General features: G+C 57.9%; 17 protein-coding genes across 17 annotated transcripts; 10 read left to right on the top strand and 7 right to left on the bottom strand.

Annotated features, from left to right (window-relative positions):
• Positions 1–91: 91 nt before the first annotated feature.
• Positions 92–1,768, top strand: Malapachy_2671 (cysteine proteinase; the record flags this gene model as incomplete). The annotated part of the gene is made up of 1 exon (XM_018137159.1): positions 92–1,768. One exon carries the CDS (start codon positions 92–94, stop codon positions 1,766–1,768), a length of 1,677 nt encoding a protein of 558 aa, XP_017992951.1.
• Positions 1,769–1,784: 16 nt separating this feature from the next.
• Positions 1,785–2,625, bottom strand: Malapachy_2662 (tubulin-specific chaperone c; the record flags this gene model as incomplete). The annotated part of the gene is made up of 2 exons (XM_018137150.1): positions 1,785–2,539; positions 2,565–2,625. 2 exons carry the CDS (start codon positions 2,623–2,625, stop codon positions 1,785–1,787), a joined length of 816 nt encoding a protein of 271 aa, XP_017993034.1.
• A 226-nt stretch (positions 2,626–2,851) lies between these two features.
• Positions 2,852–4,040, top strand: Malapachy_2642 (mca1-metacaspase; the record flags this gene model as incomplete). Its single annotated transcript, XM_018137130.1, has 4 exons — positions 2,852–3,026; positions 3,057–3,126; positions 3,158–3,219; positions 3,250–4,040. The coding sequence occupies 4 exons, from the start codon at positions 2,852–2,854 to the stop codon at positions 4,038–4,040; spliced, it is 1,098 nt and encodes a 365-aa protein (XP_017993363.1).
• A 144-nt stretch (positions 4,041–4,184) lies between these two features.
• On the top strand, positions 4,185–7,256 carry Malapachy_2668 (boi1-bem1 protein-binding protein; the record flags this gene model as incomplete). Its single annotated transcript, XM_018137156.1, has 1 exon — positions 4,185–7,256. The coding sequence occupies one exon, from the start codon at positions 4,185–4,187 to the stop codon at positions 7,254–7,256; it is 3,072 nt and encodes a 1,023-aa protein (XP_017993028.1).
• A 65-nt stretch (positions 7,257–7,321) lies between these two features.
• On the bottom strand, positions 7,322–8,038 carry Malapachy_2664 (hypothetical protein; the record flags this gene model as incomplete). The annotated part of the gene is made up of 1 exon (XM_018137152.1): positions 7,322–8,038. One exon carries the CDS (start codon positions 8,036–8,038, stop codon positions 7,322–7,324), a length of 717 nt encoding a protein of 238 aa, XP_017993032.1.
• A 146-nt stretch (positions 8,039–8,184) lies between these two features.
• On the top strand, positions 8,185–9,549 carry Malapachy_2672 (hypothetical protein; the record flags this gene model as incomplete). Its single annotated transcript, XM_018137160.1, has 1 exon — positions 8,185–9,549. One exon carries the CDS (start codon positions 8,185–8,187, stop codon positions 9,547–9,549), a length of 1,365 nt encoding a protein of 454 aa, XP_017992952.1.
• Positions 9,550–9,642: 93 nt separating this feature from the next.
• On the bottom strand, positions 9,643–9,964 carry Malapachy_2634 (hypothetical protein; the record flags this gene model as incomplete). Its single annotated transcript, XM_018137122.1, has 3 exons — positions 9,643–9,705; positions 9,734–9,817; positions 9,857–9,964. The coding sequence occupies 3 exons, from the start codon at positions 9,962–9,964 to the stop codon at positions 9,643–9,645; spliced, it is 255 nt and encodes an 84-aa protein (XP_017993179.1).
• A 607-nt stretch (positions 9,965–10,571) lies between these two features.
• Positions 10,572–14,009, top strand: Malapachy_2600 (nad binding dehydrogenase; the record flags this gene model as incomplete). Its single annotated transcript, XM_018137088.1, has 2 exons — positions 10,572–11,729; positions 12,852–14,009. The coding sequence occupies 2 exons, from the start codon at positions 10,572–10,574 to the stop codon at positions 14,007–14,009; spliced, it is 2,316 nt and encodes a 771-aa protein (XP_017993165.1).
• Positions 14,010–14,189: 180 nt separating this feature from the next.
• Positions 14,190–15,838, top strand: Malapachy_2616 (nucleolar protein; the record flags this gene model as incomplete). The annotated part of the gene is made up of 2 exons (XM_018137104.1): positions 14,190–14,924; positions 14,951–15,838. 2 exons carry the CDS (start codon positions 14,190–14,192, stop codon positions 15,836–15,838), a joined length of 1,623 nt encoding a protein of 540 aa, XP_017993094.1.
• Positions 15,839–15,890: 52 nt separating this feature from the next.
• On the bottom strand, positions 15,891–16,832 carry Malapachy_2607 (clathrin light chain; the record flags this gene model as incomplete). Its single annotated transcript, XM_018137095.1, has 1 exon — positions 15,891–16,832. One exon carries the CDS (start codon positions 16,830–16,832, stop codon positions 15,891–15,893), a length of 942 nt encoding a protein of 313 aa, XP_017993167.1.
• Positions 16,833–17,020: 188 nt separating this feature from the next.
• On the top strand, positions 17,021–17,523 carry Malapachy_2590 (50s ribosomal protein l13; the record flags this gene model as incomplete). Its single annotated transcript, XM_018137079.1, has 3 exons — positions 17,021–17,041; positions 17,074–17,352; positions 17,380–17,523. 3 exons carry the CDS (start codon positions 17,021–17,023, stop codon positions 17,521–17,523), a joined length of 444 nt encoding a protein of 147 aa, XP_017993063.1.
• A 73-nt stretch (positions 17,524–17,596) lies between these two features.
• Malapachy_2609 (hypothetical protein) lies at positions 17,597–18,317 on the bottom strand (the record flags this gene model as incomplete). The annotated part of the gene is made up of 2 exons (XM_018137097.1): positions 17,597–17,710; positions 17,739–18,317. 2 exons carry the CDS (start codon positions 18,315–18,317, stop codon positions 17,597–17,599), a joined length of 693 nt encoding a protein of 230 aa, XP_017993132.1.
• A 111-nt stretch (positions 18,318–18,428) lies between these two features.
• Malapachy_2592 (p-loop containing nucleoside triphosphate hydrolase protein) lies at positions 18,429–21,803 on the top strand (the record flags this gene model as incomplete). The annotated part of the gene is made up of 4 exons (XM_018137081.1): positions 18,429–18,553; positions 18,580–19,776; positions 19,803–21,298; positions 21,325–21,803. The coding sequence occupies 4 exons, from the start codon at positions 18,429–18,431 to the stop codon at positions 21,801–21,803; spliced, it is 3,297 nt and encodes a 1,098-aa protein (XP_017993065.1).
• A 265-nt stretch (positions 21,804–22,068) lies between these two features.
• Malapachy_2599 (er-derived vesicles protein erv14) lies at positions 22,069–22,524 on the top strand (the record flags this gene model as incomplete). The annotated part of the gene is made up of 4 exons (XM_018137087.1): positions 22,069–22,262; positions 22,296–22,418; positions 22,454–22,476; positions 22,517–22,524. 4 exons carry the CDS (start codon positions 22,069–22,071, stop codon positions 22,522–22,524), a joined length of 348 nt encoding a protein of 115 aa, XP_017993060.1.
• A 276-nt stretch (positions 22,525–22,800) lies between these two features.
• Malapachy_2581 (nuclear transcription factor y subunit b-3) lies at positions 22,801–23,484 on the bottom strand (the record flags this gene model as incomplete). The annotated part of the gene is made up of 1 exon (XM_018137070.1): positions 22,801–23,484. One exon carries the CDS (start codon positions 23,482–23,484, stop codon positions 22,801–22,803), a length of 684 nt encoding a protein of 227 aa, XP_017993002.1.
• A 260-nt stretch (positions 23,485–23,744) lies between these two features.
• Positions 23,745–25,678, bottom strand: Malapachy_2570 (atp-binding cassette transporter; the record flags this gene model as incomplete). The annotated part of the gene is made up of 2 exons (XM_018137059.1): positions 23,745–25,599; positions 25,641–25,678. 2 exons carry the CDS (start codon positions 25,676–25,678, stop codon positions 23,745–23,747), a joined length of 1,893 nt encoding a protein of 630 aa, XP_017993279.1.
• Positions 25,679–25,871: 193 nt separating this feature from the next.
• Positions 25,872–26,363, top strand: Malapachy_2623 (hypothetical protein; the record flags this gene model as incomplete). The annotated part of the gene is made up of 3 exons (XM_018137111.1): positions 25,872–25,956; positions 25,994–26,166; positions 26,202–26,363. 3 exons carry the CDS (start codon positions 25,872–25,874, stop codon positions 26,361–26,363), a joined length of 420 nt encoding a protein of 139 aa, XP_017993230.1.
• Positions 26,364–26,412: the final 49 nt, after the last annotated feature.

The raw sequence follows: 26,412 nt of genomic DNA, 5'->3' as shown, positions 1-26,412 counted from the left end.
CAGGCAGACCAAAGAAAAAAAAAAAGTCACGCTTCGTGCGGCGGCTCGCTCGTTCTCGCTCGCTCCACGCACGCGGTGATTGCACGCTCGGATGGCGAAAGGCAGCCTACGCTCGCCCAAAAAAAGTGAGGCACGACGTGTGCGTACAGATATGGCGGTAGCAGCGGCAGCATCTACGTCACGCAGTGTGCCAGACGCTATCAAGCCAGGCGCCCTCCTCAAGTCGCTGCTCGACGACCCTGTGCGCTATGTCGGAAGCTCGCGTGATGAGCTCAAGGCAAGTATGAGCTTGGAAGCGGCGCGTGCCTCGCATTTTGAGGTGGTCAACGAGACGACGACGGCCGACAACAACGAGGCCGATATACCCCCCCCTACTGCCAAAGACGCAGCGGCCTCGTCGTTGCCTTTGTACACGCCCCGGATCGTCCCGCAGTTCCCACGCGCGCATATGCGTGCAGCTGGTCTACACAACCGTGGAAATACATGCTACATGAACAGCGTCATGCAGGCGCTCCTGCATACGCCACCACTGGCGCATGCGATGCTCACGCAAAGTGTGCCTACCTTGCTGGGCCGCTACGGTATGCCACGTACCAAGAAGCAAGCACTGAAAGCGGCCAATGCCTTCAACGCGGTCGCTGCGCTCAAAGAGTTCTTCGAGCGGGCGTACAGCGGTGCCTCGGCCGTGACACCGTCGCAGTTCATCGCCAACTTGCGCAAATTTGCACGACCGTTGCGCCCAGGTCGTCAGGAAGATGCGCATGAGTACTTGCGTCTTCTCTTGGAGTCCATGCAGCATGCCTGCACATGCTTTGCCCGCAAGAGCGTGGCGCCCAACGATCCCGTGCTCATGACGACGCTCATTCAAAAGATCTTTGGCGGGCGACTGCGCAGTCGTGTGACGTGCCATAGCTGCCGTCACAATTCTGACACGTTTGACCCCGTGTTGGACCTGAGCTTGGACGTACGCAAAGGGATTGCCAGTGTGAAACAGGCCCTCGACGCGTTTACTGCTCCAGAGATGCTTTCGGACAAGTACCGATGCGACCACTGCCACCGTCACGTCGATGCGACCAAGCGCTTTACGATTGATGCAACGCCATTGGCCTTGACGGTGCATTTGAAGCGGTTCACAATCTTCGGCAATAAGATCAACAAAACCGTGAGCTATGGCGAACGACTGCATCTCGGGCGGTACATGAGCGAACGCCAAAAGGGTCTCGGCGCGGACCAAACAATGGACGAAGAGAGTCTCAGTACGATTGGCGCTGCGCAGCAGTACCGCCTCTACGCGGTGGTGCATCACTATGGCAGTGGCCCGAATGTCGGTCACTACGTCGCGAGTGTGCGCTCGTCAGATGGGACGTGGCTGCGTATGGACGACTCGTACGTCTCGCCACTGAGTCATTGCCCTCTCGACGATCCATCGGCCTACCTCCTGCTCTATGTCCGTGAGCCTGTAGCGCTGGATGCGACGACTACCACACCCATGGCCTCGCCACGGAAAGGGCCGATGCATCCACCGCCGTCGCCCAAGAAGCGCAAGGTGGCGCCGCTGCGTCGCGATCGTCCCGAAGAACTGAGCGCGGAGGAGGACGAGGGCTTGGGCCAGCCCTTGTCGCGCGCCGAGTACCAACACAGTCGCACGTCAGGTGACTCGTCCGACGAGGCAAGCATTGATCAGGAGCTGACACTCCCTCCGCCTCTCTCCAAAAAGGACGTACGTCGTCGGAAGCGGCGGAAATTGGCACGGCGGTCCCTAGCGTAGATATGAGTAGGCCAAGCTACAGAATCTCAGCAATTCCATACGGGGAGTCTAAGTGCGTTTGGATCTTGACAGCGGCATCGATAGGGAGGTACGACCAGTTGGACCCTTGCATAAATACATCGTCAAAGTCTTGGACACTTGGTAACGTGGTCTTGGCCCGCTCGGTGGCCGTGGTCGTGGCGCCAGCCGTAGCCTGCGACGGCTCCAAATCGGACCGGTTGCCAATCCACAGACCACGGCACTCTTCCAGCGTAATCGGGGTGGGCGCATCGACACACACAGTCACGTTGGACGAGCGCGATAGGCGGCACTGCTGAGCTGCGCCGACAATGACAGTATATGTACATTCGTCCACGAACACACTGCCATGCACATCGCCGAGACGGACGATGCAATGATGCAGGCGATGCAAGTGGACGGCCTGGTGCTCTGCTGCTGGAATGCGGACAATTTCGTGCGTTACATCAGCAAAATGCGCGGCAGGTGTTTCTTTCGATGGGGTGGGTGTGTCGCTGGCCGAAGCGCTAGGTGTCGACGAGTGACGGCGAGACAAGGATGATAAGAACCGACGAGAAGGCCGCTGGAAACTGAACGTATGCGATTGAGACGCATGACTCTGCAGCGCTTTTTGAAGATCGTTGAGTTCAGTCTCGTATTTTTGTACATCATGGGCGGGCAATGTAGGTGCAGCGTTTTGTAGCGAGATCCGTGCTTGACGAAGCGCCTCCGCGGCGCGCTCGGTGTGGGACTCGGACAAATGCTGACGGATGACTGGCGTGAGCAGAAAAGTACGTACCCTGCAATTCCGATGGGAAACGCTCAAAGAACGCATGGGCGCTCGCCGCGTTGACGTCCATCGTCACTGAACGAAACCAAGTAACGGACGCTGAGCTGCGCCGTGCTACGCCAAGCCACGCCGCTGAGGCCGCCAGCTCGCTCACTGGGTCAAGACACCCACCGCTAGCCTAGAGGCTCGTGCTCCTGCTGAGGTAAGCGCTACGATCAGGGCACAGCGCAGCCCTGATGTGTAAATTGGAGCTAGATCGGAGGAACGGCTCCATCGCCGGTTTCTCTTGAACCAACATGTACGGCTACGGATATGCACCGCAGGGCTATGGACCTCCTCAAGGCGGCGGCTACGACATGCGTGGCGACATGGAGCCTCCGACCTCGTACCATATGATGTCAGGCCCGGTCGGTCCACCGCAATACCAGGGCCAAGTCCATGCCAATCCGCAAGGTGGTGTTATGAATGGCGGTATGTAATGGGACCTCGCTCATCGATCAGACATGCACTATGAGTACTCGAACATGACAGGCAAGCGCAAGGCTCTGTTGATTGGAATTAATTATGTCGGGTATGTGTACGCCTCAGCTCACACGGTGTAGAAGCAGCAGCGCGCTACGTGGATGCTGGAACGATGCTCACAACATGGCCAACTTTATTCAACGTATGTATATCCTACAGTTTAACACAGCAGATCATGCAGGCTATCACCCCGATGATATGGTGATTCTCACGGACGAGCCAAGCAACAATCCGCGCACGATGCCCACGCGTGAGAACATTTGCGCGGCGATGCATTGGCTTGTGTCGGATGCGCAGCCTGGCGATGCGCTATTCTTCCACTACTCAGGCCATGGTGGTCAGGAACGCGCTGTGGAAGGCGACGAGGAGGATGGGTACAATGAGACGATCCTTCCGGTTGACTTCCAGATGACTGGACAGATGCCCGACGATGAGTTGCATGCGCGTCTGGTGCGCCCGTTGCCGATGGGCTGCCGTCTTACGGCGCTCTTTGACTCGTGTCATTCTGGTACGGTACTGGACTTGCCGTACATTTATGCGACGTCGGGCAACATCAAGGAGACGAACATTTCGATGAATGTCGGCAAAGGTCTGCTTGGCGCTGCGATGGACTATGCTCGTGGCGATGTCATCGGCATGGCGCGCGATTTGTTCACGACAGTCAAGTCGGCGACAATGAACCGCAGTGCAGCGGAGTACACGCGCCAAACGCGTTCGAGCGGTGCGGATGTTATTATGCTGTCTGGCTGCAAGGACAGCCAGACGAGTGCGGACGCTACGGAGGCTGGCAAGGCCACAGGCGCGATGAGCTGGGCGTTTATTACAGTCTTATCGCAGTGGCCGCAGCTCTCGTACGTTCAGCTGCTCAATGCGACGCGTGACTGCCTCGCTGCGAAGTACTCGCAGAAGCCGCAGATGAGCGCCTCGCATCCGATCGACATGAATTTGCTCTTTGTGATTTAATAGATGCGCCCCGCACATGTAGGCCCATCTAAGACGTGTGGGCGGCCCAACGCCGTGATAATCACGTGACTCGGGAATGGCACAGAGCGCCGCTGCGGTGCGCAACGTGCTCTTTTGCGACCGCTTCGAGAGGCCCTCTGCACCATGTCGACAAAGCCTGTCGAATATGTGTATGCCCTCTACAATTTTGAGGCGGAAAATCCAGATGAAGTGAGTTTCAAGGTCGGTGAGCGTGTCCTGGTAGTGGAGAAGGACGATGCCTACGGCGATGGTTGGTTCCAAGGCACGAATGAGCGTGGAGAGACGGGTCTCTTTCCGTTCTCGTATACGACGTACGACGAGGCTGCGGCACGTATGATGCTGAATAGCGCTACATCACAGGCTCCGGCCGATAAGGAAGCAACGAAGGAGCGGTCTACTACCGCAGTGGAGCCCGATGCCACCAGCAAGGCCGCCCCGACGACGCAAACGAATGAGGACGCGACCAAAGAGCGTCGCACTGATGACGTGGCGCTTGGCAGTATCGGTGCAGCGGCGCTGGGCGCCGGCGGTGCTGGTGCTGGTGCCGCGGCCGCCTCTGCGACCCAGGGCCCGGCTAAATCCAGTGGCGTTCTGCACTCGACGATGAACGATATCGATAATGCGTTGTCGGAGCTCAAGACGTCGTCCCCTGTCATCCCTTCGGCGGCCGAGGAGGACGAAGATGACGATGGGAGTGAGAATGGATTTGTCGGCCATGCGGCTGCGCGAGCAGAGCTTGCGAAGAAAGCGCGCATGAGCCTCGCACAGCAGGCGCAGGCGCAGGCAGAAGAACAAGGCGGCGCATGGAATGCATCGCATGGACTCGGTGAGCCTGGCAGCATCTCCAATGCCAAGCGCATGAGTCTGGGTGGCACAGCACCGGGCGTGACGCCGCTGGCCATGCTGGAAATGAGTGATGAGAGTGAGGACGAAGAAGATGCGATGTCTGCGACGCCCGCATCGCCCACTCGAACGACTGCTGAACCCGTTGTGCCGGTCGTGCCCATTGTGCCACCCAAGGCGGCGCCTGGTGCGAATGAGACGACTGCGCCTGTGACCACGATGCCGCTGGTCACGCGCTCGGATGTCACAGAGCCTGTGAAGCCGGCTGAGTCGGAGCCTGTGAAGCCAATGGAGGCTGTGAAGGACGAGCCTGCGAAGCCAGCGGAATCGATCCAGCCTGAGCCTGCGACGGTGGTCCAGTCCGAGCCGGTGAAGGTGGTCCAGCCTGAGCCGGTGAAGGTGACGCAACCCGAGCCTGCGAAGGTGGCCCAGCCCGAGCCGGTGAAGGTGACGCAACCCGAGCCTGCGAAGGTCGCCCAGCCCGAGCCCGTCAAGCCTATGGCGTCGGCGCAACGGGAGCCTGTCAAGCCTACGCCGTCCGTGCAGCCGGAGCCTGTCAAGGCCGTCGATCCGGAGCCAGCGGTCTCGACGATGGACGAGGACGAGGATACGCATGAAGTGAGCATTCCTGGCAGCTTCTCGATGGACGAGCCGATCCGAAAAGCGGCGCCGCCCAAGCCGGTAGCCACAGCGCGTACGACCACGAGCCGTGTGCCTGTGCCGTCGGCAGCCACAGCGCCGTCCGCCACGGCGCCAAGTGCTACGATGCCGACGACGGACCCGATGACGTGGAGTGTCGAGGAGGTGGTCCAGTGGGCCAAGGCGAAGAAATACGATGACCAAGTGATTGAGAAGCTGGCCGAGCATGAAATCAGCGGTGATGCGCTGCTGGCGATGGATATCAATATGCTCAAAGAGATTGATATCGTGGCGTTTGGCCGTCGATTCCACGTGGCCAACGGTATCAAGGAGCTGCGTGAGCGTGGCGTCGCAACGAGTTCGGCGCCGCTCTCGCCGAGTGTACAGAGCCCCCCACCGGCATGGGCACAGGTGCCTACGTCGCCGCCGCCGATGACGGGGAGCGCGCCGATCCCCGCGCCGATCACAGTGCCGTCGTCGGTCGGCACGCCCGTCACAGAAAAGAGCCTGGACTTGCGCGAGACAGCGACGTCGGCCTCGGCGGTGCAGAGCACGCCGCCTGTCTCGAGGACGCTGGCCTCGGAACCTTTGTACCTCTCGCCTACGCACCGTACGCAGCTGGCGCCGCCCGCGTCGTGGTCGTCGATGAAGGCAGCGACGCGGTTGCCATGGGACAAGGATGTGCCTGTGTCAGCGCCCCTCTCGTCGTCAACGACGACGTCGTCGTCGCCGCTGCCCTTCTCGGCGCCTGTATCGACGTCGACGCCGCCCAAGGTGCCGAGCTCAGTGCCGACAGTCATTGCAGTGCCATCGGCGTCGACGACATCGGCCACTGACCTGCCAGGCGTGCCGCGGCGCATGGCCGACGATAATCAGCAACGCCCTGCGACGCCGCCCAAGCCTTCGCAAAGCCCCTTGTCGAGCCCTGTGATGGTGTCCAAGCCGATGCCTTCGGTGCCGCAGGACACGGCGGCGCAGGCGCCCCAGCCTGTTCCCTTGCCGACGCCGGTGACAGAGTCGGCGCCTGCGCCCCCGTCGCCGAGCCCCAAGATGGAGTCGCGCTCGCGATTCCCGTTGCTGTCGCCCCGCCCGAAGCAGACGCAGGTCTCTGCTCCGAGCGGCGCGGCTCCGAGCAAGAGCCAGATTTCGGCGCCGATGCCGGTCGGCACAACCACTGCCGCGGCCGCGGGCGTGGGCAGCGGAGCGGCGGCGGCGACCGCCAGCACCACGACGGTCCTCAGCAAAATTGGCCCGGTGGACAAGCAGGGATGGATCAAGAAGCGTGGCGAGCGCTACAATACATGGAACGCACGCTACCTGGTCCTGCAAGGCAACGACCTGCTGGTGCTGCGGGATCCCAATGCCGTCAAAGTCAAGAGTCATATTCCATTGCGTGGCTACAAAGTGTACGCCGACGACCCTTCCACGGGCCGTCATGGCTTCAAGATCTTGCATGACGCCGAGCGGACGCACCACTTCAGTCACGAAGATCCGAAGGAGCTGCGTGCATGGATGAAGTCGGTCATGAAGGCGACGATAGGGCGCGATACCTCGCAGCCAGTCATTTCGTCGTACAGCAACCCGACGATCTCGCTGGAGGAGGCCCAGCGTCGACGTCCTCGCCCGCCCAGCCCTCATCACCCCTCGTCACGTGGGCAGGCGGACAGCCAGGCCGCCCCGACGGGCCTCGCTTCGCATACGCCTACGTTGTAATGTGGACTAGGGGGGACGGTGTATTGTACGTAGGTAGAAGAAAAATAGCAAGTACTATTACGGCCTTAGGAAAACAGGCGGTGGCTGAGCCACAACGTACCGCCGAGCAACGTGCCCACTTGCAAGAACCGCCATGTCGAGCTCGACATGGCCGCCTGGTGCTCTTCCTCGCTCCAACGCTTTTGACTCCATGCGCGGAAACTGTCCGGGTTGGGCGCCGGGGACGCGTACGAGCCTGACCGTGTGCGCGCCTCGTGCAAGCGGGCCTCACGCTCGGCCATGCGAGCATACATTTGCGTCGTGTACCGCTGCGCTGCGTCGTCCGATCGCTTCGCAGACGCGGCCGATGCACGTGCACCAGGAGGTGTATAGCGCGCCGACGCCGCCTGCGAGGCGGCCTGCGCGCGGCGCTGGTAGGCCCATGCATAGCGCGCAGTGTCCTGCCGAGACGACGACGCGGCGGACGTCGAGGGCGTCGACGTGCGCAGCGTTCGATCGTACGCACGCCGTTGTGCATCGTTGCTGAGCGTAGCATATGCCTCGCTTACGCGCTGGAACGTATCCTTGCCTTTTTCATGCTTGGCCACGTCAGGATGGTGCTCTTTCGAGAGGCGGTAGAATTGGTTCTTGATCTGTGCCTTGGTCGCATCGCGTGGCACACCTAGCACTTCGTACAGATCCAGCTCACGCTCGTCTGCATGAACAAGACGAGATGAAGAAAAGGCCGCGCGAAAAGCAGGCCGTCGCGCTCCTTGCTGTACACGCCACGACGCCACCCACATCGATGCCACGCCGCAGGGACGCAGCCATCTACCACCTACCGCCGCCTCCACGTCGGGCGGAGAGGTGGAGGGATCGGCCGAGCGCCATTTTTTTTTGCGTAGGCCACTGCGGCCCATGTACGGCTTTCTCGCGAGCGTTGCGCACGATGACAGCGAGCGGGACGCGGAGCGCGTGCCATATCGAGAAGCTCGTCCTGGATGCGGCGCCCTTGCTCACACAGGCCCGAATCGCAGGGCTCGCGGAGAAGTACTATATCCCACCCTCGGTCCTGGCAGAGCTCCGTGATGTGCGAGCGCGTGAGTACTTGGAGTCGCTGCACTCCACTGGCCAAATCCAGCTGGAAGTCCGTGAACCTAGCGCGGAGGCCATGCGCAAAGTCATTGACTTCAGCAAGCAGACCGGTGACTACGCGGTCCTCTCGCAGCCAGACTTGCATGTCTTGGCTCTGACCTACGCCCTGGAAGTCGAGGCACATGGGACGTGGCGCATTCGTGAGACGCTCGGCGGCAAGACAGGCCAGCAGCTGCATGAGGCGCAGCGCCTAGCAGAAAAGGGACAGACTCAGCCAGCGCAGAAAGAACACGCGCCTGCCCCCACACCGGCCCCCGCCAAGCCTGCATCCCAGGTGAAGAAGGAAGAGGAAAGCCGCGAGGACGACGACGACGACGACGACGACGGATTCACATTGGTCACCGCAAAGCACAAACCTGTGCATGATACCATCGACGAGGATGACGAGGCGACAGGAGGCGAATGGATTACGCCAGAGAATATCACCAAGCACAAGAATAAGTCGCTCGGCCTCGTGACAGACGAGTCTGTTCCTGTGGAAGAAGGTACGGCCAAGAAAGGCCGCCGACGTCGTGGGAAGAAGGGCGCACCGGCACGCATGACGGTGGCCTGTATGACTGGCGACTTTGCCGTGCAAAACGTCCTGCTACAGATGGGACTCTACTTGGTCAGCGTCGATGGCTTGCGCATTGAGCGTGTGAAGAGCTGGGTTTTGCGGTGCCACGCCTGTTTCAAGATCTGCAAAGACATGGAGCGCAAATTCTGTCCTTCCTGCGGCAATGCTACGCTCCTCCGCACCTCTGTCACCTCGGCGCCGCCAGGCGAAGGGACCGGCGGCTTGCAAATCCACCTCAAGTCCAACTTCCAATACAAAAATCGCGGTACCATTTACTCTCTCCCCATGCCCAAGCCTGGCAGCGCTTCAGGCGGCAAGCCTAGTGGGCAAAGCAGGAACGAAAAGACAGGCATCCCTATTCTACGTGAAGACCAGCTGGAATGGCAACGTGCTCTCTCGCAGCAAAAGACACGCAGAGACAAAGAGGAGAGGCAGCTACAGAGGGCCCTCGAAAAGGGCCAGGACTCGCTCACAGCACGATATGCGGACCCTGACTGGCTACCGAACCTCCTCAGCGGCGCCCATACAACACAGGTGGGCGAGCTCCCAGCGCTGGGTGTGGGCCGCAAGAATCCCAACGAACGCCGCCGCCGCCGCCGCTAAGTATCTCGTAATTTGCATGTACTGTAGATCATAATACCATCTCATGGCCATCGCTTTCATCTTGCACAATTTTTTATTGCTATCTGTATGCCGTTATACTTGCTCCGAGCCCCACGCGCTATTTGTCGCAAACTCGGGAGGGGCCACAGCTTCGCGCTACCGGTTAGTTGTACACCGTACACACCGATTGTCCTCGCTTGCTACCCGTCAAACGGAAATCACGGCGCATCATCATACGCTCCCACTCGTCCAGGTTGTGACGCATCGGCTGTGTCGTTAGTCGGGCCACCTACAACGAAACACGTACCTTTCCCTCGTTGGCAAGACGGGAGACCAAGCTGTAACCTGTACCAGTGACGGCAAACAGGCCAGCAACAATGCCCATAGGCAGCAGTGCCTCAAAAGGAACAGGCATGGCGACGATGTAGAGAAGTGAGCGAGCGTCGGAGCCGAGCCCGTTGTCCACGACGAAGGGTCACGTGATATGTGGACACACCTTCGCCTGCTCGCGTACGCCGACCTGCCTCGAGGACCGCGTCGTGGCTGTCGTACTGTGCGGCGGTGGGAGTCGCGGCTAGAGCAAGGCACCGTTCTATATGTAAAAGGGTGGGCGCATCAGGGAGAACAGAAAGAGATAGGTGCGTTCTAGAAAGGCTACAAGACCCTACGACATAACCATGCTCTGCCTCGCCTGGATGCAACATCCCTCGTCGTCCAACGTAGGTCGATAACAAGAACATAGACATGGTATGGCAACGAGGGGTGCACCTCGTCTGGCCGCCGGTGCTATGCACAGCAGTGTGCTCTCTCGCCCTGCCAAGCGCCGACACGGCACGTGATGGGATAGGGCGTAGCATGGGCTCCATACCCCGCGGCGTTCCAGGTATAAATGAATAAAAAAATATCTGCGGTAATGCAAGCTGGAAAATAAGCAATTCTCGATCGAATGGGCTTCTCAGGGGAGGGGAGGAAAGCGTAGAGTGGGAAGACGGCCGAGTCACCCTGGCTCTTGCCCCACCATTATGTCTACCTCGTCCGATGAGTTCCGTGTCGCCTTTGTAGGCGCTGGCCAGATCAACTTTGGATCACCTGAGGGCCCATGGAATCATTCGATTCGTCTGGAGAAGCGCTTGGGTCAGCGACTCCGTGTCGTAGCTCTGGTTGACCCGTTTGAGTCGGCTGCGCAGGGTGTGCTGGACATGAAGCGTGCTTCGGATGCACAATATGCCTATAAGGACACGGAGATTTTCGCCTCCTTGGAAGAGTACCTCGCGCAAGTCACGCCCGAGAAGCGCCCGCACGCCTTCTGGGTAGGCTCGCCGCCCTCGACGCGCGGTAGTCTGCAGCCAGGCCGCAACACTGAGGCTATGATTGCGAACGCACTGCCAGGTGTGGCTATGTTTGTCGAGAAGCCTATTACCACCAGCTCGGTCGAGGAGGTGATGGCTACCAGCAGCTATATCAGCGACAAGGCATCGTCTGTCGCTGTGGGCTACATGTTCCGCTACTTGAAGCCTGTGCAGATGATGAAGCAGATCATCGCTGAGAACAACTTGGAGGTGATGGCCGTCAACTGCCGTTACATCATTGCCTACGAGAAGCTGGTCAAGCAGTGGTGGTGGAACAAGGACGTAAGTCTGGGCCCTGTGATCGAGCAGGCGACGCACTTCTGCGACTTGGCGCGCTACTTTGGTGGTGAAGTAGAGTTGGACTCGGTGATTGCGCATACGCTGGAGTACTTTGAGAAGCCGGGCAAGCTCTCGAAGATCGGCTTTGACGAGGGCGTCGACATTCCTGCCGAAAAGCGTGTGCCGCGTGTGACGAGCGCGACATGGAAGTTTGAGTCGGGTGCAGTGGGCTCGCTGATGCACGCAATTGCCATGCATGGCCGTGACTTTTTCACGGAGCTGCATGTGTTAGCCGATGGCTACTCGATGCGCCTGTGCGACGCTTACAACGCCCCGGCGCTGTACGTCCGCCGCCCAGGTTCGGACAAGGAGGAAGAGTACAAATTCACGGACGACGATCCTTTCTACGCGGAGGTGGCATGCGCTGTGGATGCCATGGAGGATGCGTCCAAGTCGGATGCGATTCAGAGCACCTTTGGCGATGCTGCGCGTACGTATGCTTTCACGTGGGCGATCCGTCAGGCGTCCGAGCAGATGGTGACCAAGCGCGCTGTAGCGAAGCACACATAGACATTCTCAAAATAGGCCTCATTTTTGGGTTCGTACAGATGTGGAGGCTGCGTCACCAATTCCGTGTCTCGTTGCCGTCATGTCGACGACGGTGGATATTGACCCGTCATTGCTGACGGAGCTACGTACCTTTCGTCTGTCCAAGAGCACATCCAAGGGCGCAGCGTTTGTTGTGAAGATCGACAAGAAGAAGCTCCTCATCGAAAAAGAAGAGATCCTTGATCCCATTACGCCTGAGGAGCTCGAGGAAGAACTACCTGAGCACTCTCCACGCTTTGTGATTCTCAGCTTTGAGTTGCATCACGCGGATGGACGCACGTCTTATGTACGTACACACAAGGCACCTAACACCTACAGCCGCTTGTATTGATCCAGTATGTACAAGTACGACTCACCAATCTAGCTGGGCCCCCGTGTCGGCCAGTATGGAGCTATCGACGCTGTATGCCTCTGCTCTATCGATGTTCAGTGTGAAGGCGGATGTCGGCAAGGTGATTGACATCCGAGATGGCTCGCTGACCACGGCGATGCTGACAGAGCGACTGGGCGGTGCACGCCGCTAGCTGTCTATGCACTTACCGTAGACAGAGTCTAGACACGCATGACCTCATAGCGCATTCTGTATCTGTGGACTCGATAGGCCGAAGCACGGCCTCCCATGGTCATGCGAGAGACAAGGCCACCTGATACCCTCACGGCGCAGGTCCGATCCAGGTTGGCCCTAGCGAGATCGCAGCGTGCTGCAGTTGTCTACACGCACGAAATTCAGTCTGTTTTAATAAACATACAGCCCACGAAGCCAACGGGACGCAGCCTAGGCCGAATAGGGCCGCCGTTCATGCACATGCTGGGGCGATCTGTGTGGAGGCCAGCCGTGCTGCCGCCTGTACAAAAAGACGGGCTCCTGCCGTGCAGGTCTCCTGTGTGCATTCACCTATGCTGGGATCCAAGGTAGTCCGAACTGCCCTGTTCAGCGCTGCGCGCGCCTCGCTGCGCGGTGCTCGCGCGGTCCCGTGCGCCGTGCCTCGTATGGCTGCATCGTATACCAGCGATGCGCCTACGCTGGACTTTCACCCGCACATGCAGACAGCCATGCATCAGCAGGATCCGCCTGCGCCTGGTGCCGACTTCAATGTGGTGATTGTAGGCGCGGGCAACATCAACTTTGGCTCGGAAGAGGGCCCATGGAACCACTCGTTCCGTCTCGAGCACAAACTCGGTCCGCGTCTGAAAGTCACTGCGCTGATCGACCCAGACATGGCTCGTGCGGAGCGTGTTCTGAAGACCAAGCGCGAGTCGTTCGTGCGGAGCGCGTACGAGAATACTGTTGTGTACCATGACTTTGACGCGTTTGTCAAGGCGACGAAAAACGAGAAGAAGCCGCATGCTATCTGGGTGGGCTCGCCGCCCGAGTACCGCGGCACCACTGAACCTGGCCGTGATCTCGAGAGAGAGCTGGTTGAGTACATGAAGGGCACGCCGCTGTTCATTGAGAAGCCCATCTCGACGGGCTCGGCAGAGGATGTGTTCAAGGTCTCGGAGATGCTGAAGGCCAGCGGCTGCACGGTGTCCGTGGGCTACATGCTTCGCTACCTCAAGGCGGTACAGCACATGAAGCAAATCATTGCCTGCAACAACCTGAAAGTCATGGCCATCAACGCGCGCTACATTATGGCCTACGAACATACGGCCAAGCCTGCCTGGTGGGACAAGTCGCGCAACCCTGGCCCGATTGTCGAGCAGGCTACGCACTTTTGTGACTTGATGCGCTACTTTGGTGGGGAGGCGGAGCTTGACACCGTCATGGCGCACTCGGTGGAGCACTTTGAAGAGCCGGGCAAGCTGTCGAAGATGCCGATTGACGAGTCAAAGATTGCGCCGGAGAACCGCATTCCGCGTGTGACGTGTGCTACGTGGAAGTTCTCTACGGGTGCCGTGGGCTCGCTGACGCATGCCGTGGCACTGCAGGGTACCGAGTACTCGACGGAGTTCGACGTGTACGCGGACGGCTACCAGCTGCGCTTGGTGGACCCGTACAACAAACCGATGCTGTACATCCGCCGTCCAGGTGACGACCACGAGGAGGTGGTGCGCTACAGGGACGACGACCCCTTCTTCTCCGAGGTCGCCAACATGATCGACACGATCGAGAATGGCAATGACGCTGCGCCGATTCTTAGCACGTACGAAGACGCTGCAAAGACGTACGCGCTGACATGGGCCATCCGCCACGCGAGCGAGAGCACCATCCGTCACAAGTAATATACATGGTAGAGAGACATAGCCTCGACGTCAAGGTACAGGTAGCTAGCGATTTTGCCACGTGACTATGGGCGCGCGCGCGCGTAGGCCCCCTCGCCCCACCCTCACCGCGACGCTGCCGCCGTTCGCGCGATTGGCCTGGGGGAGATGGAGCAGCGAGCGCAACGAGCGAGAGCGCCTATGCCTTCGACGCATCCGCCGGCGGACGCGTCCCATGCATGGGACGCGTCCTCGCCATGGCCCTCCACGACATCTCATACAGCAACGGCCCCCCCGTCGCCGCCGCCGCTGGCTGCCATGCCGCCATCCACCACACGTAGTGCTACGGGCGGGGCGGATGTCAACACGGCGCTCCTCCTACATATGGACACTGCTACGTCACGCTCTGGAAAGCGTCGCGTCGACGAGGCTGATACCAGCGCGAAAAGCGCACGTACAGGCGACTATCATGACGTCCGTCCTACGTACGCCAGTGCCTCGCAGACGCTGGACGCCATGCAGGAACTCCATCCGCAGCTGGCTACGGCCCCCGATACCAGCACGGCTGCGCCGCTGGTTCTAGATGCGACGCTGCCCTTTGTCCTGGATGCTGCAGCCGCGTCTACGTCTGCGTCTGTCCCCAGCAGCGCGTCCGCCGCGCGACTGCCGCTCTCCGCCTCGGCGCCGCCGACACGCGCACGTCGCTCCACTGCACGCCGACAGACTCGACCACTGAAGCCTGACCAGGAGAAAGCACGCGCTGCCTTTGTCGCTGCGCATGCAGGGCAGACGTACGAGCAAATGGTGCTTGAACATGCGTACTCCAGTGATCGTCTTTTCTGGCTCAAAGAAGCGTACGGCCTTACATGGCGCACTGGACGATGGAGCCAGGACGAGGAAGATCGTGCAACCGATGCGCTGAACAAGTTTTGCAAGGTACGTACACTGCTGACTCACCACAGCACTACCGCTTATCGCAGGCTGCGTTGGACGAACTCATATGGCATCGCAAGCCGGAGCAGAAACACATGCATGAAGAGCTATGGAAGCACATTGCATTGTCTGTAGGCACGCGCCCCAATTACGCGGTGCGTATGCACATCAAGAGCCTACGCAAGGACGTCGTGCGGGGCGGGCACTGGACGCAGGACGAGATGGAAGCGCTGGCCTCGGCGGTGGCCGAGTTGGGCCACCAATGGGAAAAGATCGGCGCACGACTGGGCCGATCTGGCAACGTATGCAAGCACTTCTGGCGCGAACAGATGCAAAGTCGGAGCCAGGGCCCTGTCCCCCAAGGCGCCTTTCGCCCAGAAGAAGAAGAGGCACTGCGGCAGGCTGTGCTGGAATGCTGCGAAAAGGTAGGATGCTCCCCGGACGGCCCAAATCTGCCATGGACGTTGATCCACGAACGACTGGGCCCCTCGCCCCGGCGGATCAGCGTCTTAAGCCGCAAGTGGCGCGGTATGCTGAGTGCAGAGCGTCGTAGCTCAGAGGAGCAGAATGCGCGCTGGTACGCACCGCACGACGATCACATCCTGCTGCAGCGCATTCGGGCTCAAGGCAAGCAGAATGCTGCCGATATCGACTTTGATCAGCTTGCGACGCCGGAATGGCAGTGGCCCATGTACGTCATCAAGAAGCACTGGGTCGTGATGCTGCGGAAACGAGCGCCGCCGCATTTCCTGGGCACACTTGACGAACTGCTGGACGAGCTAGCGCGACGTGTACCCTCGCCGGAAGAGTACAAAATGCTCGCGTCTGGTCGGCGACCTGCGTCCGCAAAGGCGCCGCATTCCACCCCTGTCTCTGCCTCGCACGATCGCGGGATGCCACTCCCACCACCCTACTAGCTAGATATCATGCATGGTCGGACAAGGACCTATCTCTCTATTGCACAGTTCATTAGTACCCCGCAGCACCCGGCGCCTTCTCACCCTCGCGACGCAGGCTGAGGTACAGCTCCTTCATCCGCGTCAAGTCACTCGCACCAGCGCCCGTCTTGGCAATGGTCTTCGACTGGCTGTTTTGCAAATCGAGGAGCTTCGTGATGCGCGTCCACGTCGTACCCTCTGCCAGCTCTTTCTGCTTCTGCTCGAGGAAACGCGCTTCCGCTTCCTTGTTCTTCTTGATATTCTTTTCCTTCTGTGCGTTGTAGTCTGCGTAGAATTGGTCGATTTCCTGCTCGGCCTTGGAGATGGCCTCCGCACGATGACGTTCCGCTTGCGCTTCACGGCGTGCAATCTCCTCTTCCTGCTTCTCACGCCAGGCACGCAACGGCTCCGTGTCCTCGTCCAGGTCGGCATACGTGAACGGTGTCTTGGTCGTACTGGCCGCCTCAACAGGCGCTGGCTCCCTCGCCGGCGTCGGCTCTGCCACTGGCATCGACGTAGGCGCGGGCTTGGCCGCCACCTCTGGCGTAGCCTCCGCTACCGGGGCTGGCACCGGGACCGAAGCAGGGGCCGGGACCTCTCGCTCCTCGGTGTCCCACGAATCCCACGCACCTGCATCGTCACCAGCGTCCAACGACGCACTGTCCAGCGGTGGGAACGAGGCCTGGAATCGCTCCTCCTCCGTCGCAGGCTTCGGCGGGGCAGGCGTGTCCGTCAGTGCCTCCTCGCCATCCAGCGCCGGAAAGGCCTTGGCACGCTGCTCAAAGTCATCCAGGTCGCTCGGGAGCTGCGTAGGCGCTGCGTTGGTGCTGCTGTTCTTGTGGTGGCCGCTGCTGCCAAACAAGTCCTGGTCGCCGCCCAACAGCTCACCAGCCGCCTGCTTCTCACGCTGCAAAAAGTCCGACATCGGATCCGTCGAGCCTGCGTCCGGCGTAGGGTTGAAATCAAACGACATGATAGCCTACCTTGCTACGCTGTCGTAGTACTACGAAGGGATGCGTGGGCCACGCCCGTCGCGGCGCAACACGCCCTTGCCAGCCAGCCAGCCAGTCAGCCAGCGCGCACATGGCGATCGGGCCTTGCAGCTCCCCCGGCCGAAGGCCGATCAGTCGCTCCACGAAGTTTGCCTTTTGTCTGTCTGCCATGTCGCAACGTGTAGGCAACGTACGTATGAAGATGCGGCTCACGTCGCCTAGACATCCCTAGCCTTTGCTCGTGTATGGCACCAGGTCGACGCGCGTGAGCGTGTGCTGGGCCGCCTTGCCCGCTCGATTGCCGTGACCCTGATGGGCAAGCACAAGCCCATGTACGACCCAGCCGTCGATGCCGGCGACTATGTCGTCGTGACAAACGCCTCGCATATCGCCGTCACAGGAAAGAAGGCGGAACAAAAGCTGTACCGTCACCACACCATGTACCCCGGTGGCTTGAAGGAAATCCCGTTCAAGGACATGCTACAGAACAAGCCGGAACAGGTATGTCATCCACTGTCTCACACGTAGATCATCCGACGTGCCGTGTCTGGTATGCTACCAAAAAACAAGCTTCGCGAGCGTCGTCTCGAGCGCCTCAAGATCTTCCCTGGCGAAGCACACCCCTACGAGGCCAAGTACGTATCTTCGTCTCTGCTGACCTCAGCATCGTGAAGCGCTACGACGGCACAGCGTAACGTTGCGCCTTTTTGGGTTCTAGGCATTACATACCCACTATCTATCATGTCTATGCCCCCGTATCGCTATCGTCCTCCTCGAACCATGCATCTTCCTGCATGTATCGTCGATGTGGCGCATCCCATCGCTCATCGTAGTCGCAATCATAGCTGACCTCTGGGATCTATTCATGAGTGAGCCTGTCGACGTACCTTGCCCCAGCAAAATGCATGCCATACTTGCTGCTGAAACGCATCCACCAGCGGGGTAGGGATGTGTCGTTCGATGGCGGGCGCCTCCTGGTGGATGGCTCGTTGGTACTCGGCGTGCAGCTGCGCGGCCGGTCCTTGCGTAGAAAGAAGATCGCGTGGCTCATACCGATCCGCCTCCGCTGGCAAGATAGGTTCGTCCACGGCTGTCGCTCTTATCCTCGTCGCTGCTGCTGCTCGTGGAGGGGTATCATGGCCTGTGTCCTCGTCTTCCTCGTCGTCTTCGTCTTCGCCTTCCAATTCGGCCACGCAGGCCTGCCACCATGTAGGATGCGAGATGCGCTGAACTCGTGCTGACAGAGACTCAGGTGCCATCCTCTCTGCATACCGCCGGCGCCGTTCACGAATTTGCGCACAAGCTGCACGTTCGACCGGCGTCCACATTTCGCCCACAGTGCGAAGAACCTGCGGCGGGAGCTGGTCAAAATACTGGACCCACGTCTCCCATGGTGCCTTATTTGTATCTAACTCCATAGCACGAAGCCATTCTTGCAACGCCTGCTCGGCAGACGTGGCCGTCATTGATGCGCCGTGCGAAAGTGCCACAATGTGGGGGCGCGTCCTTTGCATATCACGTGAGAGAAGGTGAGCGACGCGTTTGTGTGTCACGACGTACTCTCGCGCCGCACGGTGATGAGCACGCAGCGTGCGCGCCGCCGCCGTACACCGTCGGTAGGCGAGCACGAGCGACAGTGTGAAGCGCCTGCGATGCAGGTAGGGCCTCATGCATCGGCACGGCCAGCACGCAATGCAGGAGGGTATGTAAGACCTGCACTCACCTTAGATACCTGCCTGGCGCCATTGTGCGTATTGCTTGTGAGAATTTTGTGACGTACGATGCCGTGGAATTCTTCCCTGGCCCCTATCTCAACATGATCATCGGACCTAACGGTACAGGCAAGAGTACGGTGGTATGTGCGATTGCCTTGGGGTTGGGTTGGAAGCCTAGTGTGTTGGGCCGCGCGAAAGACGTGGCGTCGTATGTCAAGCTCGGGCATGCTCAAGGCTGGGTCGAGGTCGAATTGCAAGGCTTCCCAGAGGAGCAAAATGTGATTCTACGCCGAATCATGTTCCGCGACTCGAACACAAGTGATTGGATGCTGAACGGCGTGGCGGCCACGATTCGCGACGTCCATGCAGCTGTTTCGCGCTTCCATATCGAAGTGGGCAATCTGTGCTCTTTCCTTCCTCAGGATCGTGTGGCTGACTTTGCAGCTATGACTCCCAGCAAGCTGCTTCAAGATACCCAGCACGCCGCCGGCGATCCGCATCTGTCTGAATGGCATGCTCAACTGATCCAGTACGGTCATCAACGTGCCGCTTTGGTCACTCGACTGGAGCAAGAGCAAAAAGAGCATGATCATTTGGAGGCACGAAATGCCGTGTTGGAACGCGATATACGTCGGTACGAAGAGCGTGTCGAGCTGGAAAAGCGCGTCGCGTCGCTGCAAGTTCGCGTCGCTTTTGCCAACTACCGCGAAGCCAAGGATCGGTACACGGCAGCGCGTGAAAAGCGTGAAGAGGCCAAACACGCTCTGCAAACGATCCTTTTGGCCATGCAGCCACTGGAGACTGCCCTAGAACAAGCACAACAACGGTCTAGCAAAATCACTATCTTGCAAACGGAGCATCGACGTGAAGCCGACGAGGCCATGGTCCATCTCAAGCGCCTCTCCACTTCGCGTGAATCTATTGAACAGGAGTTGGCAAGCTTGCACGAGCAGGAACGCAAACTCGAGTCGCTTGAGCAAGAGCGACGTCGTGCCATGGACGAAATGCGGACACAAATTGCCGCCCTGGAGGCGTCCGTTGCTACTGGCCCCCCGTCCGTTGACCTTACCGCCCTAGATCAACAATGGCGGGCTGTCAAGACGGAACATCGTGTTGCTACAGAAGATGTACGTGATCTGGATGCACAGACGCGCGAATGGAATGCCAAGGTGCAACGTGCACGCACTCAGCACAAGGAAGCACGACTCACGTATGTACCTATGTTACTCACTTCAGCCTCGACCGACTTCAAACGGTGCGCTACCAGCGCCTGCAAATTCTTGCGCGTGGCGATCGTGATACGTACGAAGCGACCATGTGGCTGGAGCAAAATCAAGGGATCTTTGAGCGGACTGTGTATGAGCCTGTCCTAGTTGCCCTCTCGCTCAAGCGCCCTGAAGCAGCTCGTGCGATCGAGACGTGCCTTAGCTGGGCTGTGCAACGTACATTTGTGTGCCAAACACGTGCCGACTACGACCTCTTTACGCGTGAACTGATCGACAAACGCAAATGGCGTCTCAATGTCGTGGAAATGGAAGGCGGCCCGGCGCTGTCCACCTACACACCGCCCATGCCTGTGTCTACGCTTACCTCGCATGGGTTCGATGCGTATGCATTGGACTGTATCGATGCTCCGCCTGATGTGCTTCGGTACTTGTGCAGCACGGCCCACTTGCATGCGATTCCTATTGCTTTCCAAGGGGGCGTAGATCCCGCTGCGATGGAAAAGGACCGCTCTGTACGTCGCTACATTTCTGGCGACACCATTTTCTCCACGACCTACTCGAGCTATGGCCAACGTTTGCCGCAGACGCTATCGCGTGTTCTCAAACCCCTACGAAACTTTGCTCACACCAGTGATCCTGAAGCACGAGAGCACGCCTTGCATGCCGTCCAGTCCTCAGAGGCGGAACTAGAACGTGCCGAGGCCGCTTTGCGTGACTTGGAAGCTGATCGCCTCAGCAAGACGACACACCTGGAACAGCTCACCGAACAGCGAGCCACCCTCTCAGCGCAGCACCAAGCTGCGGCTGATGAGCACAAGGCTTGGGAGCGTCTACAATGGCAGCTGCGTACGAAGAAAGAGCGCCTGCAGGAGGAAGAGAAGCGGCCTTCTGTCGTGCTCCAGCGTCAGCAGCTCGATCAAGAGCGACGCAAGCTGGTCGTGGAGCGCAGTAAGGTGGCGGAGCGAGCTGTACGGCTCTTGCAAACCATGGCTCGTGCGTACAATGCAAGTGACGAAGATGGGTTGGCTCTTTTGTGCCTCATCAGTGAGATCCAGACCCGTGAAGCCGCGCTGCGTGACCACAAAGTGCAAGTGGATGAGGGTGAGCAAGCTGTGCGCGATGCTATAGCGGCGTTTACCGATACCAAGGAGCATGCGCTTACTTGTAAACGCCGCGCAGAGCGATGCCTAGCTGATGCCTCAGAAGACATTCAGGATCAACTTCGCGAGTATGTGAACGAGACCGACCGGTCTTCTGCCGAGCTCATGGCTGAGTTGGAACGCACACAAGCCCAACTTGAAATCCCTTCGAGTGTCGGTCCTAGTGTGATGGAAGCGTATCGCACGCGCAAAGAAAAGATCGCACAGCTCCAGCGCACCATTGCTGATGCGCGTGCCGAGCAAGTCCGTTTGGATCGCGCGATTGCGGAGGTCGAAGGGCATTGGCTTCCTGCGTTGGACGCTTTGTTGTGTTCCGTCAACAATCGATTCGCTGCTGCTTTTGCACGTATGTATTTATTTGACTAACAGCAGGTATGGGATGTGCTGGCGAAGTGCGTCTGGCGCGTGAAGAGGACTATGAAAAATGGGGCATCGATATTCTTGTCAAGTTCCGTGATACCGAGCGCTTGCAACTGCTTACTGGCCAGCGCCAATCTGGTGGCGAGCGGTCGCTTTCGACGATTTTGTATCTTCTAAGCTTGACGGAACTCTCACGATCACCCTTTTCATTGGTGGACGAGATCAATCAGGGCATGGATCCTCGCGCTGAGCGTGCTGTCCACAACCATATGGTCGACATTACATGCCGACCGGAGGCCGGGCAGTACTTTCTTATCACGCCCAAACTTTTACCAGGTCTCTCCTACCATCCACTTATGAAGGTGCTGATCATTAACAATGGCGAATGGCTCCCTGAAAAACTACGATGTATGTACTTTGCACCCTCACCTTCAGTGTCCGACGTGGCCCAACGCAAGCGGCAGCGCTTGGCTCTTGCCGCGCACGCGTAACGCGCTGCCTGCCCTTTCTTACATAATCGCATATATAGCCGTAGGGGGACGGCGTGTCGCAGCCACCGATCTGGGAGCTGCTCCGCTGCGCTTGTACTTTTTAACTAGGGACTTTTTGCGAGTGGTACGTAGGGCCCTTCTCGAGAATTGACACGTCCTAGTTTACAATATGCCAGGAGACGGTAGGTTGGCCTATACATACTCATTCATCGCAGGTTGGCTGTACTTGCTTTCCATTATTCTCACAGCAGTGTTGCTGTTCGTCATGGTTTTCTACGTGATCATGTACTCGGACTTGGAATCGGACTACATCAACCCTATCGATCTTTGCACGAAGCTTAACCAGTTTATGCTGCCAGAAATGGGTGCACACGCTTTCCTTACTGTTCTTTTCTTGCTCACTGGCCAATGGATTGCGCTCTTCCTCAACATTCCGCTGCTGGCATACAACGCTAACAAGTACGTAACGCCTTTCCACCGCTCACCTAGCAGAGTGATAAATAAAAGCTATTTGTTGGACGCGACAGAAATCTTCCGGACGCTCATGACGCACAAGAAAGAAAGCTTTGTCAAGCTGGGCTTCTACCTCTTGTCATTCTTCTTCTACTTGTACCGGTATGTACCTTCTTTGGGTTTGGCTGACACTCTAGCATGATTATGGCGTTGGTTCGTGGTATGTTTCGCTGTTTATGGAGCATGTGTACTTACAGCAGATGATTGATGGGTCGTGGCTCAGGCAGCGGTCTGGCTACAAAAACATACAATGGCGTCTCTTCGGCCTAACTATTGCATACGTAGGATGCACACTATGACTACTCTCGCGGTAGAGTAGAGCTCTCCAAGGCTCTCAGCTACTGCTTGTTCTTAATGTTGTTATTATTAGTGTTGTTCGTGGTGAAGTTCTTTTCCGTATCTAGTTACATCGTGCAAGAGAAAAAAAAAGTACCTGCATACTCGCGCACAAGAAAGAGCGATTCCCATCACCAGCAGGCTAGGATTACTCGTCGTCTACATCATCGTCTGCATCGTCGTCATCGTCATCGTCCTGCCCGTCATCATCCGCCTGCGCGCCATCTACTGTTGACATATCACCATCTGTGCCTGTCCCATCATGCAAGGAAGACGGTGACGAGCGTCGCTTGCCTGCTCTTCGGCGACGCTGACGCGGATTCTCTTCTTGCGCCTGGCGGTAACGACTGAGGTATACTTTCAACACTTGCTCGTAGTTGTCAAAGCCCAGCACACGGAGCGAGTACAAAATGTCATCGCCATTGATAGTTTTACGCTTTTCACTGCCGCAACGGTCGCTGGCCTCCGATGTGATGAAACTGATCAACTCACTTACACACTCTTGCATGCACTCCTTCGCGTTCTTAGCAATTTTGCCATTGTCCGGCAAGGCACGTTTCATAATTCGAGAGATATTAGCGATAGGCAGATCGGCACCAGCCATATGCGGTGGCAAAGGTGGCAACGATGTAGGCCATGCACGCGGCGCGTCACTGTTTTCTGGCTTGGAGTTGCCATCCGTCGGGGCTGCCCCAGAGCTGTTCATGGATGTTTCCGACGTCACACTGTCGCCTTTCAACACATTCATGGCATCAGAACCAAGGTTCTTTGGATCACTCGATGGCATAACACCTGCCGACGCACTGCCGGCCCCATTCTCTGTGCTGGCCATGTAGGAGAACGACACTCTTTGGATTCCTTGGACGCGTCCTGGCTAGACGTAAAAGGATCAGGCCAACAGCCAATCGTGGCGGTGGTCTACTTGGTTTCCCGCCTTCGTTTTGGCCACACATCACCAATCTGCATGCAACTGCATGAAGCCACGTGGATGAATCAGCTACCTGTCGGTCTACCACGCTTCGCTCTACTTTTATGTCGCGCGCCATAGCGTCGTCAGCATACGTCCTACAAATACAAGGCAGTGAACGAGCCTTACGACGACTTGGCTGTCAGCTTAGCACGTTCAATTGCCTCAGCACTGTTCTTCATCAGCAGCTTCTTGTAGTCTTGGATACTGATGTCCTGCTTGGTGAGGTTGACAATCTTGCGGTCCTTCACCTCCCACAGCTCTTCGGCAACCTGCGAAATAAGACGGAAGTCGTGCGAGACAATCACGACACCACCCTCAAACTCCTTGATAGCGTTCGCAAGGGCATCAATAGAGCTCATATCCAAGTGGTTTGTCGGCTCGTCGAGCAGGAGAATGTGCGGGTTCTCCATAGCCAGCTGCGAGAACACCACACGGTTGCGCAGACCGTCCGAAAGCGTGCGGATGGCCGAGGTTTGGTGCGCACCCGACAAACCGAAACGTCCCAGCTGACCACGCCAGAACTGCACATCCTTGTCAGGGTACTTCTCCTTGTACTTCGCCTCAATGTACTCAAGCGGGCTCTTGTCGTACGGCAGCTGGTCCGCCGAGTGCTGCGAGTACTTGCCGAGCTTCAACGCAGGGTGGCGCTGCACACTACCGGTTACGGGTTGCAGCACACCGGTAATCAGGTTCAGCAGCGTCGACTTACCCGTACCGTTCTGACCCACAATAGCCACACGGCTGTCCATGTCGATACCAAAGTTCAGGTCCTTGTACAAAAAGTCCTCTTCTTTGCCACTGTAGCTGAAACCCACATCGTTGAACGCAATAATCGGCGGCGGCAGCTTACGCACATCCTCGAAGTTGAAACGCAGCTGCTTGGGCTGCACCACAGGCTCAATGAGACCAGCCGCCTCCATCTTGTCGATGATCTTCTGCTTCGACTTGGCCTGCTTGACCAGGTTGGCATAGGTACCAGCACTGGCAATGAACTTCTTGATATGCGCAATTTCCTCCTGTTGCTTGTGGTACGCCTTCATCTGGTTCACCTCGTTCTCCGTCTTGGTACGAACGTAGGTCGTGTAGTTACCACCGTAGGTAATGAACTTCTTTTGAATAGTCAGGTCAATAATGTTCGTGCAGACATTGTCCATAAAGTCGGCACTGTGCGAGGTCAGCACAAGAATGTGGTTGTAGGTCGACAGGTACGCCTCCAGCCACACAACGGCTTCCAGGTCCAAGTGGTTTGTCGGCTCATCCAGCAACAGCAGGTGAGGCTTAATGAACAGTGCACGCGCCAGGGACACACGCATACGCCAACCACCCGACAGATCCTTTGTCGGCTTGTTCATCATGGTCTGCGAGAAACCAAGACCGTGCAAAATCGCACCAGCCTTGGCTTCAAAGGTGCTCGGGTCAAGGTCCTCCAGCTCCTCCATCTTGAGCTCCAGGGCCACTTCGTCGACTTCGTCAGCCACCGACATGTCCTCGATCTCCTTCTCAAGACGAGCTACCTTTTCACGCGCAGAGCGAATAATATAGTCCAGCGCATTCACATCCGACGGCTCGGCCTCACCACGGACCAAGTAGATGTCAATATGCTCGGGAATTTCCACATCACGGTTGGCCAGGGCCTCAAGGAACGTCGTCTTACCGGAACCATTCTCACCAAGGAGACCGTAACGCTGACCGTAGTTAAGCGCAATGGTAGCATTGTCAATCAACAGACGACCGTGGAACGACATGGAGAAGCTGTCAATGTGCAAGTCACGGCTCAGCTTGTCACTCACAACGACACCAGAGGCGTTGCGCTCCGTGGCAATAGCCAACTTCTTCATATCTGTGATGGGTCCCTTCTCTTCCTCCTCAAAGGCCGAGCTCTTGGTCGAAGCGCTGACCGAGGTACCGTCTGTGGTCACAGAGTCCTTGGACGAGCCACTCTTGCCGGCCTTAGCAGCAGCCTTGGCGGCCTTCTCACTGCATAGGTATTAGTATACAACACTTATCGGTACACATACGCTTGACGCTTTGCTTTGGACGCAGAAACTGGGGGCATGGTGAATCTATGCCACAAGCGTGAACGTTGAGAACGAGGCCCGATGTCCCTAGCCCTCCCGTCAAGAACCTCTCGTGTCTTTTTTTTTTCTTGCAATGACTAATCAACGTACGGTGGTGGTTATGACAAATCATGTGATAAACCGATGAAGTGCATCGCTGCAGTCGTCTTCGTCTTCGATTCACGAGATACAATGTTTCGTGCTACGCAGGCCGCGTTCTCGAAAGCGAGCCGTCTTCCATTGAACTCTAAAAAGGCCAACAAGGACTTCTATAAGGGTATGTATTTTCTTTTTGCGTGCTTATATATGTGTAGGTACTCGTGCAGGCAATGTCCTTCTCCGTAAGCGGATTGCCCTAGCCGATCGCCAAGGCAACCAGCTTTATGATGCCCAGGGCCGCCCTCGTACTTGGAACCTGCGTACCCACCGTCTGGATGAGGGGCGTATGGTTTCATTTGTCGTTCCTCCTGGTTTGGCTGATACCAAGGTATGTATTCTTCGTCGTATGCTTACATGTCCCAGCTCAAGCCTTACGTATACCTGGGCAACGAGTCCGATGGCGGCACTGAAAGGCCACTTCCTGGCCAGCCAGGTGCACCAAAAATGCCTGCTGGAGGTATGAATGGCTCGTATTATTCGCGCCTAGTGGATCGTATGCTGCTATCCAAGACGCAGCGCAGCTAAAAGAAAGGACTATCGTTTCCTTTTCAGCCATAGCGTTCGATTTTGTACT

The sequence above is a fragment of the Malassezia pachydermatis genome (assembly GCF_001278385.1).
Source record: "Malassezia pachydermatis strain CBS 1879 chromosome Unknown scaffold2, whole genome shotgun sequence".
Lineage (NCBI taxonomy): Eukaryota > Fungi > Basidiomycota > Malasseziomycetes > Malasseziales > Malasseziaceae > Malassezia > Malassezia pachydermatis.
This window is presented reverse-complemented; position numbering and strand designations above follow the sequence as displayed.